This window comes from Sminthopsis crassicaudata, chromosome 4 (assembly GCF_048593235.1).
Source record: "Sminthopsis crassicaudata isolate SCR6 chromosome 4, ASM4859323v1, whole genome shotgun sequence".
Lineage (NCBI taxonomy): Eukaryota > Metazoa > Chordata > Mammalia > Dasyuromorphia > Dasyuridae > Sminthopsis > Sminthopsis crassicaudata.
Genome location: NC_133620.1, coordinates 343,210,887 through 343,234,924, shown reverse-complemented (window position 1 = coordinate 343,234,924; position 24,038 = coordinate 343,210,887). Strand labels below are relative to the sequence as shown.

Below are 24,038 nucleotides of genomic sequence, written 5' to 3'. Positions count from 1 at the left end.
ATCAGCTTCTCTCATCATGTTCTTTCCAGAGTCTTTTCCTTTGGTAACTTGAAGTGAATTTGCTATCATCCACCTTCTATTTCAAAGCTAGAAGTGGGGCTATCTCCTTATCAACTATTCTGCCTGGCACCTTATGTAAACACAGGACATTGACCTCCACCAATAAGAAGAGAGTCCTTTTCCAATTTTTCAAAGGGGAATAAATGCATGTATATCAGTGTTAAGGATACACTATTGCTTATCTTTTTTTGGAAAAGGAAAGTAGACCTGAAGGTCCAAGTGGAACCTTAAGAAGGGAGGGAGGTGGGGGAAGTTCAATATTCATTCAGGAAGAGATCATAAGAGGATCTTGCCTTTTATTGGCAAGAAGGTTAGGGAAGAAGATAGTTGCTATATTAATAGCAACTCCAGGGTCTCTGATGTAGAGATGGGTTCTATAGGCTATTTTGGCTGGATAGGAACAAAAGGGTCCTTTCCTTCTTGTTCCCCTCCCCCCAATCCTCCCATTTGGTGACCTACATGGTCTATGGGCAGAACTTTGGGGCAGAACATTGCATACACGTCAATCTTGATTTATATGGTGGTTAGTTTTGCTGAACTGTTTTTTTTCCTTCTCTTTTTAATTATTTGTTACAAGAGAGTTCTCTAGGGAGAGGAGGGAAGGAGGAAGAATATATTTGGAAATGAAAGTGATATAAAAATAAAAGATGTCAATAAAAACTTTTTAGAGTTATCTGCATCCAATGCCTCCATTTCTTCATATGAAAGAAGAACTTTGTACTCCATGTTTTAAGCCAAAATCTGCCTGAGATAATTTATTAACATCTAAAAAATTTCTGCTTGGAGAGACTCTCAAACTGGCAGAGATCTTTGAACTAATTGGAGTTTCTCTCTCCCTCTTCTTGTCCCTCTTCTCCTTTTCTCCCTCTCCTTCTTCCTCTCCCCTCTCTCCCTCCCTCTCTTCCTCTTCTTTTCTCTCCCTTTCTCCTTCCATTTCTATTTTATAGTGATCCCAGAACAAAAGACACACTTCCAAAGCAAAGTAAAACAGTGCCATGGTCTTGAGTTCAGGGTTTGATTTATCAAAAGGAACAATGGTAATGTTTAATGACAGTCTATCTACCATGGGAAGAAATCTCTTCATGAAACCTGGTAACTCTCTTTCCATCTGGTCAAAGGTGAATTGAGTTAAACAAAGACATTTCTATTCTTAATTTTGGTCACTTTGAATAAGACTTAATTTCAGAGAATTAAGACTACTCCCTGGAATAAATTGTCTTTTACATGTAATGGAGCAGGGGAGGGGTTAATTGAATAAACCAATAAAATCACCTCACCCTACCTAAAATAACTAAGAAAATACTCAGCTTTTAATTTACTGGGAATTAATTTTGATCAAAGCAAATCAATCAAAGGCATTCCATTTGACTGTGAACAGGTCTTGGCATACCTAGATGGCATAATGAATAGAACAGTGGTTCTGGAGTCAAGAAAACCTGAGTTCAAATTCAGACTCAAATACTTACTCTTGAGTGATTCTTGGCAAATCACTTAAACCCACTTACACAGCCATGATGGATGTGGGGCTGAAGTGGGAAAAGGCCTGAAGCAGTGATGCAAAGGAAATCATTACAAGTATCCGAGCCAGGGGCTATGAGGGTCTGAAATAATAAGATGGCTGTATTGGTGGAGAGAAAGAGACGGATATAAGAGATGTAGTGGAGATAGAAATAACCAGATTTGGCAATTGACTGGCTATGTGAGGTGAGCAAGAGGGAAGAAGTGAGCATGACCCTAAGATTGCAGACAGGGGTGGCTAAAGAATGGTGGTAAATAGAAACAGAAAATGAAAACTATTATGGACACGTTTAGTTTGCCTTCCTGTTCAAAATCTTTGATAAGGTGATTTGGGATTAAAGCTCAGTGGAGACTGCAGCTGAATGTAAATCTTGGAGTCATCTGAATAGAGAAGACAATTGAACCCATGGGAGATAAAAAGAGCCTCAAGAGAGAACAGAATGAACATAACAGAGGGGAAAAGAGCCTAGGACATGACATAAGAATATACACCCCCCAGCAAAGAAGGAGGGTCTCCTCATGGGCCAATGTGCCCAGGATGAAGAGCACAAGGGGAGAAGAAATTCTGGGGTGTGCAGCCATTGGGACTGCTTCAAGTACCCATTCCCTCCTTTCGTGTCTCCTTCCCCAGGGCCCAATCAGCTACCCAAAGGCCTCTTCTTCTTGGAAACCTTCAATGATAAAATGGATGTTAGAGACAGAAAGACTAAGTCATTCCATCTGCAAAGCCATTACATCCCACTGCTTTGTACAATCTCTTCAAAGCAAAGACTGAAGAGGTATCCTGGCTTAGCAGAAAGATATCAGGGTCTCAATCCCACCTCAAATCTGAGCCTGTTTCTGCATTTGTACAAATGGGCTAATAGAACTTGCAGCACCTAGCTCAAAGTTGATTTGTGCGTTAATGAACTATTATAATAAGGGGCTGGGGGAGGTGGGGCTCCCAGCTGTGGAACTTTATTATTGGCTTCCATTCCCTCATTAGAAGGCAAATCAGACCAAGTCTTTCCCCTTCCCCCCAGTGACCATTTTCCTCCCCATTAAGTCTCTTATAACACTTCCTTTTCACATCCATCCTGTCACAGTAAGGAAAGAAAATTGGCTGGATTTATAGCCAGTTTATCAGGCCTTAAAACCCCTTTGAAAAGAAAGCCTCCAATGCCCTCTACTGGCCTTTTCTCTCTGTCTGTCCTGGTTCTTCCATGGTTCACAGTGAGACAGACTAATGGGGGTGGCTAGGAGAATCCCAAGAAGCTCTGCTGCCCACACAATCCCCTATAACTAACTATGTTGAATCCTTTATGACTACTAGCAGAAGCAGTGACACATACGCCCCACCAGTATCCCCTTGCTCAGGGCCATGGAGAAGATGAGGTAATTCCCTCACTTCAGAGAACAGAAATTTGAAGGGAGGGAAATCAACCCTCTGCAGGACACACAGCATTGTGTGAATTGTGAATTCTCTTCCATAATTATGGAATTTTTCTTGCCCATATCCTCAACTAGACTTGTCCAGCCAAGAACCAGCAATATTATTAGATGACCAGCTGTGAATGACTAGCTCTTCTCGGGAATACAATGATGCAATACTTTCCCAAAGGACTCAGTGATGAAAAAAGCTATTCACCTCCAGAGAAAGAACAGATAAAGTCTGAATGCAGATCGAAACATTCTATTTTCCACTTTTTCCATGTTTTATTTATTTTTTTACTTTTGGTTTCAAACATGGACTTCAAAACATGACTAATATTGAGATATTTTGCATGATTGCACATGTATTTCTATATCAAGTTGTTTACTCTTTCAGGAAGGGAAGAATTAGAAAAGGGAAGGAGAAAATTTGAAACAGAAAATTTAAAAAAAGAATGAATGTCAAAACTAACTTTACATATAATTGGGGGAAATACTATTTAATTAAAAAATAAAAGTTTTCAAGTCAAAAAGTAAGTATTTTCTATGTTCAAAGCAATGTATTAAGCTTTAGGGATAAAAATAAAGGGAAAAACATGGTCCCTACTCTCAAGGAGCTCACATTCTAATGGGAGAAGTATGTAAACAACTATGTACATTGGAAATCTAGTACATACATTATAAGTGGAAGGTGATATTGGTAGAAAGGGGCTGGGCTTGGGAGGTAGTGAGGGAGATGGGAATAATGAAGGTCTCCTGTGGAAAGTAGATTTTGATCTCCAACTGGAATAGAGCAGAGGTAAGAAGGGAGAACATTCCAAGAATCAGGAGATAAGAGTGTGGGGTATGAGGAATAGCCAGGAGGCCAGTATAATTGGATCAGAGAATTCATGGAGAGGAGTAAAATGTAAAAACAAACAAAAAAACTGGACCGATAACAAGGGCCCAGCTTGTAAAAGGCTTTAAATACCTGAGAGAGTGCTCAATATCAGATCCTGAAGACAGATAATAGGGAGCTACAGGAGTTTAGTGATGTGGTCAGAACTTTGCTTAAGGAAAATCATTTGTTTCCATGTAGAGCTGTGATTCTATAACTTTTGAGTTTCAGGACTCTTTAACACTTTTAATAATTATTGAAAACCCCAAAATGTATTTGCTTATTTTGTTCAGTATTTTTGTCATGTCCAACTCTTTGTGGCCCCATTTGGAGCTAAGATACTGGAGTGGTTTACTATTTCCTTCTTCAGCTCACATTCACAAATGAGGAAACTGAGGCAAACAAGATTAAGTGACTTGCTCGGGATCACTCAACTAAAAAGTGTCTGAGGGCCATATTTGAACTCAGAAAGAAAAGTATTCTTGACTCCAGGCCTGGTGGTCTGTCCATTGTGCTATTTAGCTGCCCCACTTGCTTATGAAGGCTATATTATTGGTAGTTATATTAAAAGTTAAAATTGACATTTTTTTAAAAAAATCATTAATTTACTAAAAAAATAACCTCCAAAATCCATTACATGGGAACATAACATATTTGTCATCAAAGTAACTAATTTCCAAAACAAAAAACTTTAGCAGACAGAATGTCAGTATTTATATATTTTTGCAAGTCTCCTTAATGTCTGTCTTTTTTTTTTTTCTTAATGTCTGTCTTAATGGAAGACATCGGGATTCTCATATCTGTTTCTGCTTTCAATCTGTTGTAAAAAGTTTTGATTGAACTATATGAAAAAAATTCAGCCTCATATAGATATGTAACTGAAATGGGAGGAATATTTTAACACTAGAATGGTAGTTTAGAATTATTATGAAATCATTTTGACCTTAATGATCCCCGGGTTTCAGAGATTCATGCTCCCCCTATTCTAGGGGTTCTTGGCTACATTTTGAGAACCCATAAAGTTGACAACAGTGGGGATATATTTGAGGTAGGAAAGAGCAATTAGAAAACCATTCAGGGGCGGCTTAGGTGGCGCAGTGGGTAGAGCACCAGCCCTGAAGTCAGGAGGACCCGAGTTCAAATCTAATCTCAGACACTTCCTATTTGTGTGACCCTGGGCAAGTCACTTAACCCCAACTGCCTACAGCCAAAAAAAAAAAAAAAAAAAAAAAAAAAAAAAAAAAAAAAGAAACCATTCCAATAGTGTAGGTAAAAGGTAATGAGAGCCTATGCAAGGATGGTGGTTTGTGATAGAAGAGAAAGGAACACAAAGGAGAGATTATGAAGATTTGACAATAGATTGGATACATAAGATGAGTGAGAGTCAGGACTCAAGGATGACACTGAGATTCCAATCCTGGATGGATGGAAGGATGGATGGTAGTACTCTCAAAAGTAATAGGAAAATTGGGAAGAGGAGAAAGACAATAAATCGGAAGGGGGTGAATGATTCTATTTTGCTGATTTTGACATGTCCATGTGATAGTAGAGATGTCTTGTTGGCAGGTGATGATATGAGCCTAGAGTTCAGGATTAGGATTGGATATACAGATCTGGTAGTTAACAGTACAGAAATGTTAGTTTAACCATGATAGATGATAGGATCACTAAGAAGATAGTACAGAAAAGAGAAAAGGGCCCAAGACAGACTCTTGGGAGATATTCATGATCAGTGTGTGGGCCTGGATAAAAACCTGAAATGTCTTTTTTTGTGATGGCAAGAAACTAGAAACTGAGTGGATGCCCATCAATTGGAGAATGGCTGAATAAGTTATGGGATATGAATGTTGTGGAATATTATTGTTCTGTAAGAAACGACCAGCAGGATGATTTCATAAAGGCCTGGAGAGACTTACATGAACTGATGCTGAGAGAAATGAGCAGGAGCAGGAGATCATTATACATGGTAATAAGATTATACGATGGACGATTCTGATGGACGAGGCTCTCTTCAACAGTGAAATGATTCAAACCAATTCCAATAATCTTGTGAGGAAGAGAGGCATCTACACCCAGAGAGAGGATTGTGGCAACTGAATCACACATAGCATTTTTACCCTTTTTGTTGTTTGCTTGCATTTTATTTTCTTTTCTATTTTTTTTCCTGTTTGATTTTTCTTGCACAACAAGATAATTCTATAAGTATGTATGTATATATTGGATTTAACATATATTTTAACATACTTAACATGTATTAGCCATCTAGGTGAGGAGGTGGGGGGGCAGAGGGGGAAAATTGGAACACAAGGTTTTGCAAGGGTCAATGTTGAAAAATTATCCATGCATATGTTCTGAAAATAAGAAGCTTTAGTTAAAAAAAAAAAAGAAATAAAATGTACAGATAAAAAAAGAAAGAGCCTGCAAAGAAGACTGAGGAGTGGTTAGATAGATGGAAAGAGGAGGAAGCCCAGAAAATAGAGGATAATCAGGAAGAGGTGTCAAAAAAGGTAAGATGCTGCAGAAAGATCAAGAAGGATAGGAACCAAGAAATTACATTTTTTTCTCTTTGAATAATTCTGAGTTCTTTGAAATGGAGCCAAAAGCCATTGAGGATGAGGGAGCTAGGGAAACTTTCCAGAAAGGAATCTGAAGCTTGTAAGAGCTCTGAACATGAATATTGTAAGTCAGGGCCATCTCAGGTAAATGTGGATTTGGAAGAAGCCAAGAAATCAGCTTACATTGCCACAAAGGGGCCTGAAGCCAGAAAGCTTTGAGGTATCACAAACTGTCACCAGCTCTAGTAATTAAGTAACTAAAGTCAGATCCATGGCCTGGTTTGTCAGAAAATGAACAAAGAACTATCCTCACAGGTCATTGTATAGATAGAAAGGGCCTGGCTCCATGTTAGAGTGCCAGGACAGCTGTGTAGGAGGCCTGAAACCAGTTGGTTTTCCAGCAACCCCAATTTTCATAGGCTTATTAGGACCACAACAGAGAATGGAACCAAACCCTAACTCAGAATTATATAAAGAGAAGGAAAAACAGAGTTACTGAAGCCTATACCACCAATGGGATACCAAAAGATTAAAAAAAAACACCAGGGATTGAGACAGAGGGTGGGGCTCAGTACTAGTCACCCAAACCACATTGGCAGCTAAGTAGCAGCATTCAAATTACAGAGAAAAGGAACAAGCAAAGCCCATGGAACCTATACAAGAATGATGAAGTGGACTGGACAGAGCACAAAAGTCTAGACCAAGAAATGTGAGTAAAAATAAGACACTGAACATGATGACATGAGAGTCTGGGAAGAAAAGAAGTTGAAAGTAGAATAAATGGCTTAGAAGAGAAAGGGAAAACTTTACCCAAGTAGTGAATTCTTTGAAAAAATAGAGTGAAACAAATAGAATTTAGTATCCTCATGAAACAATAAGAAATGTTTGAACAAAATCAAAAGAATACAAAAAATATGTTAATTGTTATTTAAAATAACCTGAGAAACAGATTAATAATTTAAGAATTACTGGACCCCCTGAAAAACATGGCCAAAAAGCCAAGGCAGGAAATGTTAGACTTTCTTATACACTGTGACTAATAAAGAAACAGAGAAGAGTAAAAAGAAAAAAAAAAGAAAGAAAGAAAAGAAAAAGAAAAAAAGAAAGAAAAAGAAAAACATGATCAAACATAAAACTTGAAATACAAAAAAATCATCAAAGAAAATTGCCTAGATCTTTTATAGCCAAAGGCAAAGAAGAAGAAAAAAAAATTCACTAAATACTTCGTGAAAGAAATCTCAAACTGAAAATGTACAGGAATATTATAACCCAAATATAAAACTTCCAAGTCAATGAAAAAAACTGCTGTAAGTAGTAGAAAGAAAGATTTCAAATACTTAGGAACCATAGTCAGGATCATAAAATATTTAGCAGCAATAACTGTAAAGCTAGATGGCAGAATGAATAGAGTACCAGAACTGGAGTCAAGAGGTCCTGAGTTCAAATTTGGTCCCTTAGACACTGATACGTTGTTGGTGGAGTTGTGAAAGAATCCAACCATTCTGGAGAGCAATTTGGAACTATGTCCAAAAAGTTATCAAACTGTGCATACCCTTTGACCCAGCATTGCTGTTATTGGGCTTATATCCCAAGGAAATACTAAAGAAGGGAAAGGGACCTGTATGAGCCAAAATGTTTGTGGCAGCCCTTTTCATAGTGGCTAAAAGCTGGAAGATGAATGGATGTCCATCAATTGGAGAATGGTTGGGTAATTATGGTATATGAAGATTATGGAATATTATTGCTCTGTAAGAAATGACCAGCAGGAGGAATACAGAGAGGCTTGAAGAGACTTACATCAACTGATGCTGAGTGAAATGAATAGAACCAGAAGATCGCTGTACACTCCAATGCTGTATGAAGATATATTCTGATGGAAGTGGATATCTTCAACATAAAGAAGATCCAACTCACTTCCAGTTGATCAATGATGGACAGAAATAACTACACCCAGAGAAGGAACACTGGGAAGTGAATGTAAATTGTTAGCACTACTGTCTTTCTACCCAGGTTACTTATACCTTCGGAAGCTAATAATTAATGTGCAACAAGAAAATGGTATTTACACACATATATTGTATCTAGGTTTTATTGTAACACATGTAAAATGTCTGGGATTGCCTGTCATCGGGGGGAGGGAGTGGAGGGAGGGGGAGATAGTTTGGAAAAATGAATACAAGGGATAATATTATTTAAAAAATTACTCATGCATATATAGTGTGAAAAAAAATTCTAAATTAAAAAAAAAATTTGGTCCCTTATACTTACTAGCTGTATGTCCCTGGACAAGTTACTTCATCCTGTTTGCCTCAGTTTCCTCATCTATAAAATGGAGAATTGGAGAAGGAAATAGCAGTATCTTTGCCAAGAAAGTCTCAAGAGTTTTCACAAAGAGTTGAACATAACTGAAATAACTGAAAAATAACAAATCAGATTTCTACTCCTTCTAAGGCCTAGGAAGAAAAGAGAAAAAAAGATAAAGACATGAAATACATAATCAACAATCACAATAGTAAATGTTATTGGGCTGAACTCATCAAAACAGAGAGAAAGAGACAGAGATAGAGAAACACACACAGAGAGAGAAACAGAAAGAGATACATACACACAGAGTAAGAGAGAGAAAGAAAAACAGAGACAGAGACAGAGACAGAGAAGAATAGCCAAATGGATGAGAAAAAAGAGCCAGGACCACAATGTTTAGAAAAAACACAGTTGAAACATTTCTAAAGATTTACCTAGAATTAAAATGAAGAGCTGGAATAGAATTTATTATGCTTCTGGTTAATTTAAAAATCTGGCATAACAAATCTCAAACAAGGGAACAATAAAAATTTACATGAATTAAAAATATTTAAGGAAAGTAGATTTTCCCCATAGGATAAAGAAATAATATAAATACTGAATGTCTATACATCAAATGGCAAAGCATCTAGGTACTTGAGGAAAAGTTAACTGAATTTTAGGAAGAAATAGAAAGGAAAAAAAGTTTACTTTGGAAATTCAATGAAGGGGCAGCTAGGTGGCGAAGTGGATAGAGCACCAGCCTTGAATTCAGGGGGACCCGAGTTCAAATCTGGTCTCAGACACTTAACACTTCCCAGCTGTGTGACCCTGGGCAAATCACTTAACCCCAACCTCAGGGGGGAAAAAAAGGAAATTCAATGTGCTCCTTTGACATTAAGAAATATCTAATTTAAAAAGGATAGTATCATAGGATCATAGATAAAAAAGAAAAAAGTTGAGGGTTTGAATAGAATTTTAGAAACATGTATGACAGATATTTGTAGATTTGTAGATTACTGAAAGGGAATAAAAAAGGACCATGCATATATGTTCGGCTACCTATGGTATCTACAAAAATTCACTATGTACTAGGGTAAAAACTTTGGAAACAAATAAAATAAAAATCTCATAAACAAATACAGAAAAGCAAATCTATAAAACACATACTTTACTTATTACAACACAATTAAAATTATAATAAAGGTCATCTTGTGAAAGACTTCTTAAGTAGAAATTAAATAATTAATAATTAAATAATAAGTCAGTTCAAAGGACAAATCATAGAATAATAGATACTTGCATTAAAGAAAATTAAAACAAAGTGTTTTTATACCAGAATTTTTGGATTCCATTACTAAACAGTTTTCATTAACAAAATGGAGAAATAACAAATCAATGAATTGGGTCTATAACCTCTCCCCCAATAAGAAAACCATAAATCAAAAAAATTCAACTACAGACAAAAAAAAAATGGAAATTCTGCAAAGCAAATAAGAGAAAAAATTGAAAACAAAAAAAACTATTCAAGTGATAAATAAAACTAGGAAAACCAAATTATCAACATAAAAATTAAAAATGATGAGTTCATTACAAATAGAGAAATTATTAAAATTATTAAAAACTATTTCCCCAATTTTATGCCCACAAAATAACTTAAATGAAATAGATGAATATTTACAAAAAAGTAAAATACCTATATTATTATAACAATAGAGATGATAAATAGTTCACTCTCAGAAAAAATGGAATTAAACAAGTGAACTCCTAAATTACAAAAAAAAAAAATCCAAAAACATATGAATTGATAAGTTCTATATAATATTCAAAAAACAATTACATCCAGTTTTACATATGCAGTACCCCTTGGGGCTCATTCTCCCAATCTTTACTTGTATTGGCAGACTAGATCCCCATTGCTCACAAATACTCATCTGGTATGGTTCCCTCATTATTATTAACCAGTTGGTATCTTCCCAGTACAATTAAACAATTGATATCAGATAGATTTTACTGAGGAGGTATAGAAAAGATAGAAGTGCAAGAAAACATTTACTCTTCTACAAACAAGGCTGAACTCTCTTCTCTGCCCAATTTTGGAGAGAATGTTATCAGATGTAAAGTGGTAGGTTCAAAATATTCCCCTTCTCCCCAACTCCCACCAACCTTAAGGATACTTAATATATACAAAGGTCCCTGGAGAGAGTGAGAGCAAACTTAAAGCAGAATAATATAGAGATATCCATAAGGGACATGTGTTGTCAAAGAACACCTGTTGATCATTTGTCCTGAGGGTCCCTTTCTTCATAGTTCTCATAAAGCTCATTCCTGTGTATGGTGTAACCAGTGGATGACTCATTCTCTAGTCTGTAAAATAGCACGTCTTAACTCCTGGATCAGTTTATGGCTGGGCTGGATCAAGTGGGCCATTCCTCAGTCCTAGTTCCTCACTGGACTGGGCTACTGTGGCTAACAGCAGACTGTTTCCATCTCCGGTTGCTCTTACAATCTTTTCAAAGTTTTCAAGTCTAACCTGGCCTGTTCTGATTTTGAATATTCATTCACTTATGATCAAGAAAGAATAAACATAAGAAATACAAGAAATAAAAGGTCCACATGTTCTTTTTTATAGACACATAATGGCCAGGTGAAGTCAGTCAGCTGAAACCATTCTCCCTACCTGTTAGCCCACAGCATTTCTTCCTCCTCTGAAAGCTGCAAAATGCAAAAGGACCTGAGGGAAAGGAGTATTGATCCTTCTGTATTCATACTCAGTATTAAAGCTCTTTCCATCTCTGAAGTCAATTATAAAATACATCACTGCACACCAGCTCATGCCAAAAACGGGCTCCCCAAAGTCCCATGTATTATATTGACAGCAAGTAAAAAACATGCATGATTTACCAGGAAGGTCATATCTGCATATGCTCTAAGGATTGAGCCCTCATTGGCCAGTCTCCCACCTCACATAAATTATTTATTTAAGTAGAGAAATAAGGCATCCTACCAAACTCCTTCTATGAGATAAGCCATTAAATCCCATTAATATAACTTTTCTCATCACATACTTATTGAGCTTTGGCTTCTTCCCATTGATCTTGAACTTCATCATTCATTTATATGATTCTGAAGTTCCCACACTTTCTATATATTCCATTCATGCTTAACCCTGGAGGTAGGCATCCAAATTTAATAATAATTGCTAACATTTATATATCACCTTATTATATACCAACCACTGTACTAAGTATTTTGTAATTATTATTTCATTTGATCCTTACAACAATCCTAGGAGTAGATACTATTATTATTTCAGAGAAGGAAACTGAGGCAAACACAAGTTAAGAGCTAATAATCTATCTGAAGCAGCATTTGAGCTCCCATGGTATTGTTTCTAAGCCTGGGCTCTATGCTGTGCTACCTAACTGCCCCAAGTCTAGAGACTCTTTTCCTGCAAGGTCTTCCTTCACTTATAGAAGTCAATCAACCATGACAACCAGTTCCTAAAAAGAGAAGGATCACAGTAGGGAAAGAAAGCAGAGGTAAATACAATCCTGGAAAGAAAAGAGTAATTTGGGGAGGAAGGGGAAGAGAATTGCCCAGATTCTGGCTAGAATACATAAATATCACTGGCATCAATGAATTGTGTCTGAGCATTTCTAGTTTGCTGACAAACCATAGTCCACTTTAGACTTGACATGGAGTTAGCTGCATGTCACTGGTATATTTTGGAACATTTTTTATGGGGATAGCTCTGAGCATGTGGACAGTAAGTGGGCTGAACTGACCAGAAGATCACAGGGAATTCTTTTGCTAGCACAGGGTGCACTACCAATACATAGTTTCAGGCTGAGATCACAAGGTGAAAAGTGCAAAATGGTATAGTGTACTGGTGTTTGTAGCCACAGGGGAGGGAGGTCCCTGACCACAGTTACAGCGGGCTTGTGGTCACTCACAGGCCACAGGAAAGCAGTGACCACACCTCTTCTTAGATCATACAATTTTAGGAGACTGAAAACTTTCAGACTCTTAGAGGTAGCTGAAGACAGCACAAAAACCCCTGAATCCTGAGACAGTGCCCCTTCCACTCAGAGGAGTATATTGGAGCACAATCCAATTTTAATATAAAATCAAACGTCAATAAATAGGCTGGAAAATGAGCAAACAAGAAGAACTTGATCATAAAAAGGTATTATAGAGACAGGGAAGATGAAGATACAAACTCAAAAGAAAACAATGAAATCAAAGCAACTATAGCCCCAAAAGGCTTCCTGGGAGAGCTCAAAAAAGATTGTTTGAAGAGTAATACAAGAAAATTATGAAGCACAAAAATACTCAAGAAAATAACATGTTAAAAACCAGAATTGACTAAATAGAAAAAGAGGCACAAAAATCCACTAAAGAAAAGAGTTCCCTAAATGCAAAATTGGCCAATTGAAAAGAGAGGTGTAAAGGTTGATTGAAGAAAATACTTTTTTAAAAATTAGAATTGGACAAATGGAAGCTAATGACACCATGAGACATCAATAAATAGTAAAAACAACAAAAAACAAGAAAACATTTAGATTATAGTTATGTATTTCTTATTCTAAGTTGAAGGAATAGCAACAGAAACTCCATTAGGGTAAAGGACTTCCTAACCTAGAAGCTGATGAAACATGATGGATTAAAGGAGACCTTGTCTCTGGTAAAACAGCAGTCTTGTGAAACTTGTTTGGTCCATGTATTTCCTTACTCTTTCTTCTTCCTCCAAATTCAAGCTCCCAATTTCTGCCCTAAAGCAATTACAGCATATTACTACTTAAGCACCCACAGGGGATACTCAGGTGTCAAGGAGAACATCTTCGCTCCTTCCTCTAGCCCTTGTTGCCCAACTGTGGAGTGAGTGAAGCAAATATCTTTCCAGGCACCATATTCTGCACTTAAGTCATTCTCAACTCTCCTCTCTCATTCCAGTGGCTCCCTATGACTTCTAGGATGTAAAATCTTTTTTAGATATTCCAAACCTCTCCAATCTTCTTACACTCCCCTTTCTCCCTCACGATTCCTTCCATACAACTCTATCCCACCTTAAATTTTCCAACCCCACCTTAATACTAGATCCTGTATTGGAGCTTCAGATTGGGACTTTTACTCTTCTTTATATGCTCAGCATTTAACACAGTGCCTTAGGCACTTAATGTTTATTGAATGATGCTCTATATCCAATAGTTGCCAAAGACTTTTGTGCCTACCTCCCAATTTCTTCTACTTGTCCCCTTCTCCCTACTCACCCTGCCAAACCTCTACCTCACCTCTCACCTGGACTATTGCTTTAGCAATGCTTCAAATGTCTCTTTTTCTAATTCATTTTCCTCATTCTATAATCAGGGATTTTTTCCCTTAATGTGTGTCAGATATCCCTCCTTTGTTTAAGGACCCTTTTGCATCTTGGATAGAATATAAGCGTCTCTACTTAGCCTGTTAAGCCCTTCAGGCAGCCAACTGGCACATCTGATAGAACCTTAGACCTAGAGTTAATGAGGTCCACTAGTTTTGAGAGTCTGGCCAAGTCACTTAATTTCTGTCTGCCTCAATTTCCTCAACTATGAAAGGGAGGATAATAATAGCACCTATCTCACAAATATAATATTTGTAAAGTATTTAGCAAAATGCCTGGCACATAGTAAGTGTTTAATTAATATTTGGGCAGCTAGATGGCACAATAGAGAGAGAGTCAGTCCTGAAGTTAGGAAAACACATTTTCCTGAATTCAAATCCAGCCTCAGATACTTATTATCTATCTGTGTGACCCTGGGCAAGTCACTTTACCCTGTTTGCCTCAGTTTCCTCATCAGTAAAATGAGTTGGAGAAGGAAATGGCAAACCACTCACGTAACTGCCAAGAAAAGCCCAAATGAAGTCACAAAGAGTGAGACACCACTGAAAGAATGAATGAACAATGAAAATCCCTTCTCTCTTTCTCCTTCACAAACTGTCAATAGCCTACTCACTTTCCAGGTTTATTGTACTTTACTCAAAGTACAGTGCAGTGGATAGAGCCCCAGCCCTGAATTCAGGAGGACCCGAGTTCAAATCTGGCCTCAGACACTTAACACTTCCTAGCTGTGTGACTCTGGGCAAGTCACTCAACCCCAGCCTCAGGAAAAAAAAAAAAAATAATTCTAATTAACTCTGGAGATTTGCTGTTGACTTTACAATCAAATAGGATTTCCTCATGGATCCTTTTTAAATATCTTTTTTAATGTTGTTTTATAACATACATAATTATTAGTAGAATAGTAGGAATAAGGTCTATTCCTGTGTTACTGATAATCTTGGGAACTCTCACATTCTCAAACGTTTTCCCCCTAATCAAATTGACATTTTCTCTGCTACTTTGAGCAGCCAGAGGTCAAGTGTCTTGCCCATGGTCACAGAGTCATGTGTCAGAGGCAGGACTAGAGGCTGGGTATTGCTGGCTTCTCAACCAACTCTCTATCCAGTTGGCTAAGGCTGCTTCTCAAGTAAAGTTCATGTATATAATTTATAAATAAGTAAATATACACATATTGGCAGTGTGTTCTCCCACTTTTTTTATTGATAGGCATGAGCAATCAAATCCATCAAGTTTCAGATCCATTGACTTAAACTGCAATTCTTCTGGGAACTAGAATTCATGTTCTCCACTTCCTGAACATACAGCTCTCTAACTGCTGGTCATGAAAGGGTTGTGATCTTTTTTATTACCTAAATTGGTCACCAGGGGTCACTGTGGACTCCCCAGGGATAGGTCCCTTTGATAGTGGTCCAGGGCAAAGAATTTGCCTTCACAGGGGGAAGTGGATAGGAGGAAGAAGAATGATGTCCAGAATCACAGATAAAGACTGGGCCCTCATAACCTGATGGTTTCCATTGAACTCATCTTAACTCCATGCTGAGGCATAGAATGTTCGCTCATTTCTTTTATTGTGCATCTTTTAAGAATTATGTGGACCGAGAGATCCTAGACTCATGGAGGTTAGAAGGCCACCAGAGAGTACCTGGGAACACCCTGGGTTTGAAGAACAACCTGGAAACCTAATTCCTTCCTTCCGTGGGCAACGTGGTTCTGCTCAAGTATTGTTAGTGGCTCCCTCCTGTCAGCCAAATATCATTTAAACTCCTTTTTTCTGGCACTCGGGGCTCTCGGTAGACTGATAGCCCTCTCTGTGTCCAGCCTTGTCTTCTCGTGTCCCCCTCACCTCTCTCCACACTACTGCCTAAATGATTGGGGGTATTTCCTCATTGGCCCCAAATGGCTTCTTTTCTTACCTATAAAGGGAGTGGGTCAGACAAGATGGTGTCTGAGGTCCCTTCCAACTCTGCAGCTTTCTGCATTAGGGGATTGAAAAGGAGGAGAGATTTGGGAAGAGAATGCAGGCTATTTCTTCCCTTCTTACCAAACTGCTGGGTGCTCAAGCAAGACCTGCTAGAGACCCCCACTCTGCTGAGCCACAGGAAACAAGCCCAGCGCAAAGGAAAACTCTCTCCATTTATTGGTTACACTGGTCCCCCCATCCCTTTCCCTTCTCCCACCCCACTGTGTCCACATCCCACTGTCCTGGTGTCCTGGCCTCTGGCAAGGATGATCAGCATGGGGGGAAGATGTCTTTGCACTGCTGGAGTATCAGCTCAACCACCTGGTTCTGAAACACCATAGTCATGGGCATGTTTCCCTCCTCAGATTCAGGCCGCAGTAGCGTGGGCCCAAAAACAATCGCCACACTCTGTACGGACATGCGATTTTTTTCTTTGTGCTCGATCACCCTGGGGAGGGAAGGCATGGGAATCAGGGTGGAAAGACAGGCTGCCGATGGGCACGTGGGGCCCTCCTAACTCCAATGAGAACTTCTGCAGAGTCTGAGCTCTCAGACAGAGATCCAGTGTCCCAGAACTGAGGGTTAACCCCAATGGCACCCCCCCAATAAAAGCACCTCACCTGCAGAGGTGCTGGAAGAGGAGACACATGGTGTTGTGGTTGGGAGCGGGAAGGGAATGCACCAGGTCTCGGATGCAGCAGCTCCGCTGGGTCTGATCCTGGAGTTCTGGAGTGAGGGTGTGGGTACAGGGAGAAAGAAGGACTCAGTCAGGAGGGTTTGGGCTGGAAATGTTCTCTATATGGTGCAAGGAAAAGGTGAATTCCCACCCTCAGCTGGGTACTCAAGGAACTGTATTCAAATCCCATCTCTGATATTTACAAGTTACCAGACTTAAGCAAACCACTTAAGCCTCCTGAACTTCAGTTTCCTCATCAATAAAATGGGGATAACATTACTCATAGCATTTCATGAGATAATTATATGAAGCTTTTTGCAAACTTTACAATGCTCTAGAAATGTCAGTATTTATTGACAGAGCAGCTGCCCTTCCCAGAGAAGGGGACTATGGCCACTTATTTATATCATTTCATTTTCCCTATCCTATCTCTTCCCTGTAACTTTAATACCTCCATCATCCCCACCCCTCAGGCTTCATCTCTTACTGATGGCTGCAATGAACTGGCGGAAGTGAGAGAAGGGGAACAGGGGCTCAGGCAGCTCCCGGAAAAAGAGCTTCAGTGCTCCAGTAATGACATGGACGTCCTCCCATCGCCCATCATCCAGGTCCAGCCGTTCATCTGAAGCAGGAAGAGAAGAGAGGGTCAGTGTCCCCTGGGGTGGGAGGAAGAGGAACTGGCCTGCATCCTCTAGACCCAGCTCTCAATATAGAGAGAGGGGAAGGAGGAGGGAAGGATGCCTTGGGCAAGAAGGGAAGGGACACTGGGGTCCAGGGAATCCAAACAAGGCCGTGGCTAAGTCTGAGGGAATGGACGCAGAAGTTCCACAGGGCAGGTGGGAGGGATTTTCCATGACCATCTCAGCCAAGGGAATCTCTCTCACCACTCAGCCTTCTCGGATGTCTAGAGACTGGTCTGGATCCGGCTATTTCTTGGTAAAGACGATGGGAAGGGGCAGTAAGTGGATAGAGAGCACCAGCTCTGCAGTCAGGAGGACCTAAGTTCCAATCCAGCCTCAGACATCAGCTGTCTGAACCTGGGCAAGTCACTTAACATTGAATGCCTCCAAAAGCGATGGGGTTACAAGGGAGAAAGACCTCACAATGAGGGGCTCCCCTCTCAATACAAAATTCTGTCCCATGTCCAATTCAGACATCTCAGCACTTTCTTTTAAGACTCAGGTAGACTCACCATGATCCACCTTGTAGCGTAGTTTTTGGATGGTGGCCAGATTCCCACTGATGCGGTACAGTCCATCGATGTCCAACCCTAGCAGAGTTGAGAGAGAAGTTGGCTCCCACTTCTTCCAGGAAGCTCTCCTGGATTCACTGGGAACAAAAGGGACACAACTCCCCTTTCTCTGCCATGACCTCTCACCCCACAAGGGACATTTTTATCTACTCTCAACAAGTCATGTTTTTGGATTCACAGACTTCCTTGTCCAACACTTGCCCTGCTGTTCTTTATAAAGTCTCACAGAAGTCTCATTTTTTATAAGGAGCAGTTAATGATGAAAAGGGCATTACATCTAACTGAGTGTGTGTTTCAGAATAGGTCTCCTCACCCTTGCTCCACACTTCCCAAAAGAGCAGGGCTCGTGGTCTGTTCTCTGGCCCAATATAGGACCTCCCCTAGTACACAGGGTGAGGTAGCAGAGAAATCTGAACCCAGTGGGCAAGGAGGGGAAGAGTCAGATTAAGTCACCCGGAGGCTACCCTGACTTACCTGACCCCAGTTCCACTCTCTGTCCCTCCCTAGGCCCGAGTTACCCCCCTCTTGGGAATGGGGGACAAGACCAGTTACTAGTGCCTACATACCCCGAGACTCCACTGTCCTGATACACTGCTGCACAAAGCGGGGTATGAAGCTGTTCTCTCGCTCACATAACGTAGACAGTGCACAGCCAAACACCTGATCTGGAAAGGCAGACGGGAGAAGCAGAGTTCAAGTACCATGAAGGCTGACTACCTCCAAATGTCCCTCCCTGGACCTCAGAAAACTGGCATTCAGGGAGGGGAACAAAATGCACAATCCAAATATTGGACTATATACAGAAATGACAAGAGGGACTCAGAGAAACTTGGGAAAACAATGCAACTAGGAGAATAATTTATATTGTAACATCATTATACAGAAGATAGTTTGGAAAAGCTGAAAAATTGGTCAATTCGACGACCAACTGATTCCACAGGACCAATGATAAAGCATACAATCTACTTCCTGATAGAGGGACTCAGGCTAAAGATAAACATACATTTTTGGGCTCGGCTGATGGGGAATTTATTTGTCTTTACTGTGTATGTTTGTTACAAGAGGTTTTTTTTTTTTTTTGTTTTTGTTTTTACTATGAATTGGGGAAGGGAAATGAAGTAGGAGAAAGAGAAAATACTTTTTAGAAAAATCTAATGATACACATGTCCATACTACCCATCATGCCTCCTTGTTGTGTATACATGCTCAAACACACACATGCCTACCTTTGATGTAGCCTTTATCCCGAAGCGATTGCAGTGTGGGTCTCCTCAATAAGAATTTTCGGAGTTTGTGTCGGACCTTGTTGGAGTCATTCTCAGGCCCCAGAGAACTCACTGTGGGTGGGAATTCCAGCATTCATTAGGGAGCTGCCTGCTAGGTACCAAATAACTTTTAAAGAGAACTTCTTTATCCTACATAAGATTGCTCAGATTTCTCTCCAAGTCTACCACTGAGGGAAGACTTCTTTGCTCTTGTGATAAAACACTTTCTTTCCTTCCTTCCATTCCCTCCACATCTCCCACAACCTCCCACTTCCCAGCCCCACTTACGAGGATGTTTTTTTTCCTCTTCTTTCTCCCTTCCACCTCCCAGTTGCTCACTGGACCCAAAGTCAGCACTATTTTCACTGTCAGTCTCAGGATAAGCCTCTGTGGACTAGAGTCAGAGAATCTCAGAGTCAGAAGAGGTCCTCTTTTCAGATCTCACTTGCAAAGTAGGAATCCTATATGTAGCGTTCCTGACAGGCCCTCATCTGGAGTCTGATCAGCTTGAACCCTCATAGCGATGGGGGTCCACTATCTCGTAAGCTAAACTTCCATTGTTGGGCAATGGAGAGTTTTCCCCTTTATCAAAGAGAAATCTACCTCCCTATCAATTTGAAAGATAACATGGAATAGTACAATAGTTCTCAAATATTTTGGGCTCGGGCTTCCTTTATACTAATAAAAATTGAGGATCCCAAAGAACTTTTGTTCTGTGAACATATTAGACTATATTAGAAATCAAAATATCATAATATTATATACAAATTTTGAACTCACAGATTCCCTGAAAGGGTTTTGGGAATGTCATTTTGGGAACAGTTGTTTAATGGAAAAGGCATTAGACTTGGGGCGAAGAAGATCTCTTTTAGAATCCCATCTTAGACACCAGCTATAATATCTAAATCCTGACCTCTCTGTTTCTTATCTGAAAATGAGAAAGACTTGATCTCGATGGCCCTTAAGATCCCTTCTTGCTCTAAATCTATTATTTTATTATACACCATTGGCTCACATCAAGCATGCAGGTTATTCAGACCTCCAAAGCTGGGCTTAATTTTCTTTGTGTTATAAACTCCTTTGGCCGGCTGGTGAAGTCTGTGAACCCCTTCTCAGAAGGATTTTTTTGGGGGAAGTAAGGTAATTCAGGATTAAATGACTTGCCCAGGCTCTCACCGCTAAGTGTCAAGTGTCTGAGGCTGGATTTGAACTCAGTCCTCCTGGATCCTGGCCTGATAATCTATCCACTATACTATCTAGCTGCTCCAGAAGAATTTTTAAAAGTTTTAAAATCTTTTCTAAATAAAATAAGATACATAAGACTACAAAGGAAACCAATACTATTGAAATAAAGAAGTAATTTTTTTCTCTGTCCAAGTTCATAGACTCCCCTGAAATCTGTCTATGGATCTCATAAACAGCTGTTGTCAGAATTTCCCAACCTGTGCCTGTACAGGTGATTATTTCAAATCCCAAATTTTATATTTTGATATTTTGATGGACCAATGATCTTGTCACCGTGGATACTTCTTCCAATGGTACTCCCCGATCATAGCCCACTCATGTTATCATTTTGAATCTTTCTTATTTTCCTATAGTATTTTATAGGGGATTCTTCCCATAGTGTTGGGAGTTTTCCTCCAGATCTCTTAACATTTTGTGGATACCAATGGAGCACACAGTCTACTGTAATCTGTAAGGTCACCTTCCCTCTAAATAAATGACTAGCCAACCCACCCTTCTGGTCACATAACTGTGTGATGACATTCTTTACACAGCTTCCCCAGAACAATATTATCACTGGTAGATATTATGTAGACACTTAGATCACCATTTTTTATAGTTATCCCCATTAAATTTCATGTTGCTATTTCTGGCCCACAGAGCCAGTCTATGTAAATACATATAAATCCTGATTCTAGTGTTAAGATTACTACTTCTTCTCACATTTGTATTATCCACAAAATTAGTAAATCTCACTCCTGCTCAGTAGCCCCTTCCACAGATTCTTGGGCATTATTACTTCATCTTTAATCAGGAATAGGATCTTGAAGAAAGTGACAATTAAATTGTCATCTAGAAACTGTTAACTGGAACACCAGGAGAAAGACTTTCTCAAAAAGTCAAAGGACTAAAGGAACTTCTTTCCTAAGAGATTATGTTACCTTTGGGAACGTTTAAAGAGGCATTTCTTGAAATAATTTTAAGTCTTAGGTTGTTGAGAAAGGACCCAAAAGAGAATTCTTGAGAAACTCTAACTGAAATTTCTGACAATACAGTATAGTGAGATTGATTTTCCAGAGTTGAGAAGTCAGCAGTTACAGTTGAGGGTTAAAGGTGACTGGATAATTATTTTTATTACTATGATATATTATTTAAATAGATCCTTGTATTGTTTGTTACATTATTACAAAATTGTGAAGCCAGTAACAATTATGTTTCTTTAATCCTTTAAGAGTGGGTAGGGAGGTTTCTGGGAAAGAGAAAAGAGAAAGTTTATGAGAAAAAGTTTAGTAAAATGGTTATAATTGACTGATTATGAGAATCACTGTGTATTCCGACTGATTTGTCAGGAAATTTCAGAATATATCTTGATTTCTTTAGAACTCAGAATCAGAATCAGTTAAGTACAGAAGCTAACTGATTGAAGTGGAGATCTAGTATAGTTATCAGTAGGCTGCATTATTTCCAAAACCCTGCTATATAAATGTCATTTATGTCTTTAAATTCTTCATTTGAAAATACAGATAAGATATAAAAATGTAAAAATAGCAATAAAGGCAATTAGGGTAAAGTGGAAGGCAAAGCCTGTGATAGACCACTAAAGAACAAGTCTCCTCACTCCTGTCCAGAGTGAAATCAATCGCTTAATCCACACTTTTTAGATTATGGGAAGGCATCTAACTATAGAAGACCAGAGACAAGGCTGTTGCTGCCTCCACCTTGACCCTGTTGGGGATCAGGTCTCATTTTTAAGGGATGTAAGTGAGTGGGTAGATAGGCGCTGAGGATGGGAGTACAAAAATACAGTCTGCATTTCCCTCACAACCCACCCAACGTCTTTAGAGTTAAAACTGTGGAATGGTGAAATCCTGACTCTACTACTTATTGCCTTGTGAACTTAGGCTAGCCAAATAACTTCTTCAAGCCTTTCTTTCCTTCTCTGTTGAAATGACCAGTTTGAAATAGCTGATCCCTACAGTCCTTCTCAATTTTTGATCCTAACTATGAATGATACCTGTTATCAGACATAGATCAACATAATCCAGAAGAATAACTAAAATAGAAGGAAAAGTAGAATGTCTCTCCTCTTATAGTGATAAAAAATTATTTACTCTAACTCAAGGTTATGGGTGTTGGCTTCCAGTCCCAAGGACAGGCTTGATCTCAGCTGGAAGACAGAGTCATTCCACCCATGAACACTGACTATTCCTTTCTCTTTTGGTTCCTTTCCTCATGAAGTCTCCCATCCCAAACCACACCTCCTCACAATGAATATTATTATTACCTGTTCCTGGATGCCCTGGCTGATCGCCTTGTACCATGTCCCAATAATGGCTTCCGAATCATGCTGAATTAGGTACTCGGAGCCATCTCGGCTCTGGAGCTGGAACAGCAAACATTTTCCATATAATTCAATAAGGCATTACATTGGCATTCTTCCTCAGAAGCTCCTGATCTAAACTTCCCCATTGTGGCCTGGTGTATTCATTAATAAATACTTAATAAAGTATCCACTATATGCAAGGGTCCTTTAAGTCTTTGTTCAAGTTCTTTATTTAAAAAATGACAAACAGGGAAAGACAGAAGACAAAGCCCTATGGAAAGCATACCACCAAAGCCACCACTTCCCTCCACATTGTGATAACTTTTTTTTTCTTTTTCTTTTCTTTTTTTTTTAAATGGAAGCTTTTTATTTACAAAACATATGCATGGGTAATTTTTCAACACTGATCCTTGCAAAACTTCTGTTCCAAATTTTCCCCTCCTTCCTCCTACCCCCTTCCCTAGATGGCAGGTAGTCCAATACATGTTAAATATGTTAAAGATATATGTTAATGGGCAGCTAGGTGGTACAGAGCACCATCCCTGAAGTCAGGGGGATCTGAATTCAAATCTGGCCTCAGACACTTCCTAGTTATGTGACCCTGGGCAAGTCACTTAGTTCCAACTGTCTCAGCAAAAAAAAAAAAAAAAAAAATATATATATACATATATATATATATATATATATATATATATATATTTATACAGTTATGTTGCTGCACAAGAAAAATCGAATCAAGAAGAAAAAAAAAACCTGAGAAATCAAAATGCAAGCAAACAACAGAAAGAGTGAAAATGCTATATAGTGGTCCACACTCAGTTCCTGTAGTCCTCTCTCTGGGCGTGATGGCTTTCTTTATCACTGAACAACTAGAACTAGTTTGAAGCATCTCATTGTTGAAGAGAGCCACGGATGACAACTTTTTAATCATTAACTCTATGACATCATAAGGCTAGATTACCCATTGTAGATATAAAAATAGAAATGAATCCAAATAGCATATGATCAAAAAAAATGCATATATGCAATTAATTATGGAACAAGGAGGAATAAGGTAAAAGCAATTTGGAGCAATTCACAGTAGCAAAGAAAAACCGATATAAAACTACAAGGGACTTCAAAGGCTACATACTCTGACATGAGCAAACTGAGGCCCATTCTCACAGGCAAAGTATCATGAGAAAGTTGCAGAGGGAAGAGCTCAATTTCATTTTAGGGCTTGAAGTGGACAGGTCAAGTCAAGCAAAACTTCATG

The 24,038-nt window shown here is 39.0% G+C and overlaps 1 protein-coding gene across 1 annotated transcript in view; it reads right to left on the bottom strand.

Annotated features, from left to right (window-relative positions):
* Positions 1-16,197: 16,197 nt before the first annotated feature.
* The window catches only part of ARHGAP27 (Rho GTPase activating protein 27), a 67,292-nt gene continuing 59,451 nt past the window's right edge, over positions 16,198-24,038 (bottom strand). The window contains 8 exon segments of the mRNA XM_074261018.1: positions 16,198-16,491; positions 16,664-16,769; positions 17,207-17,341; positions 17,912-17,989; positions 18,538-18,636; positions 19,198-19,308; positions 19,525-19,630; positions 22,745-22,843. Coding sequence (XP_074117119.1) covers positions 16,314-16,491; positions 16,664-16,769; positions 17,207-17,341; positions 17,912-17,989; positions 18,538-18,636; positions 19,198-19,308; positions 19,525-19,630; positions 22,745-22,843 — 912 coding nt within the window. The 3' untranslated portion in view covers positions 16,198-16,313.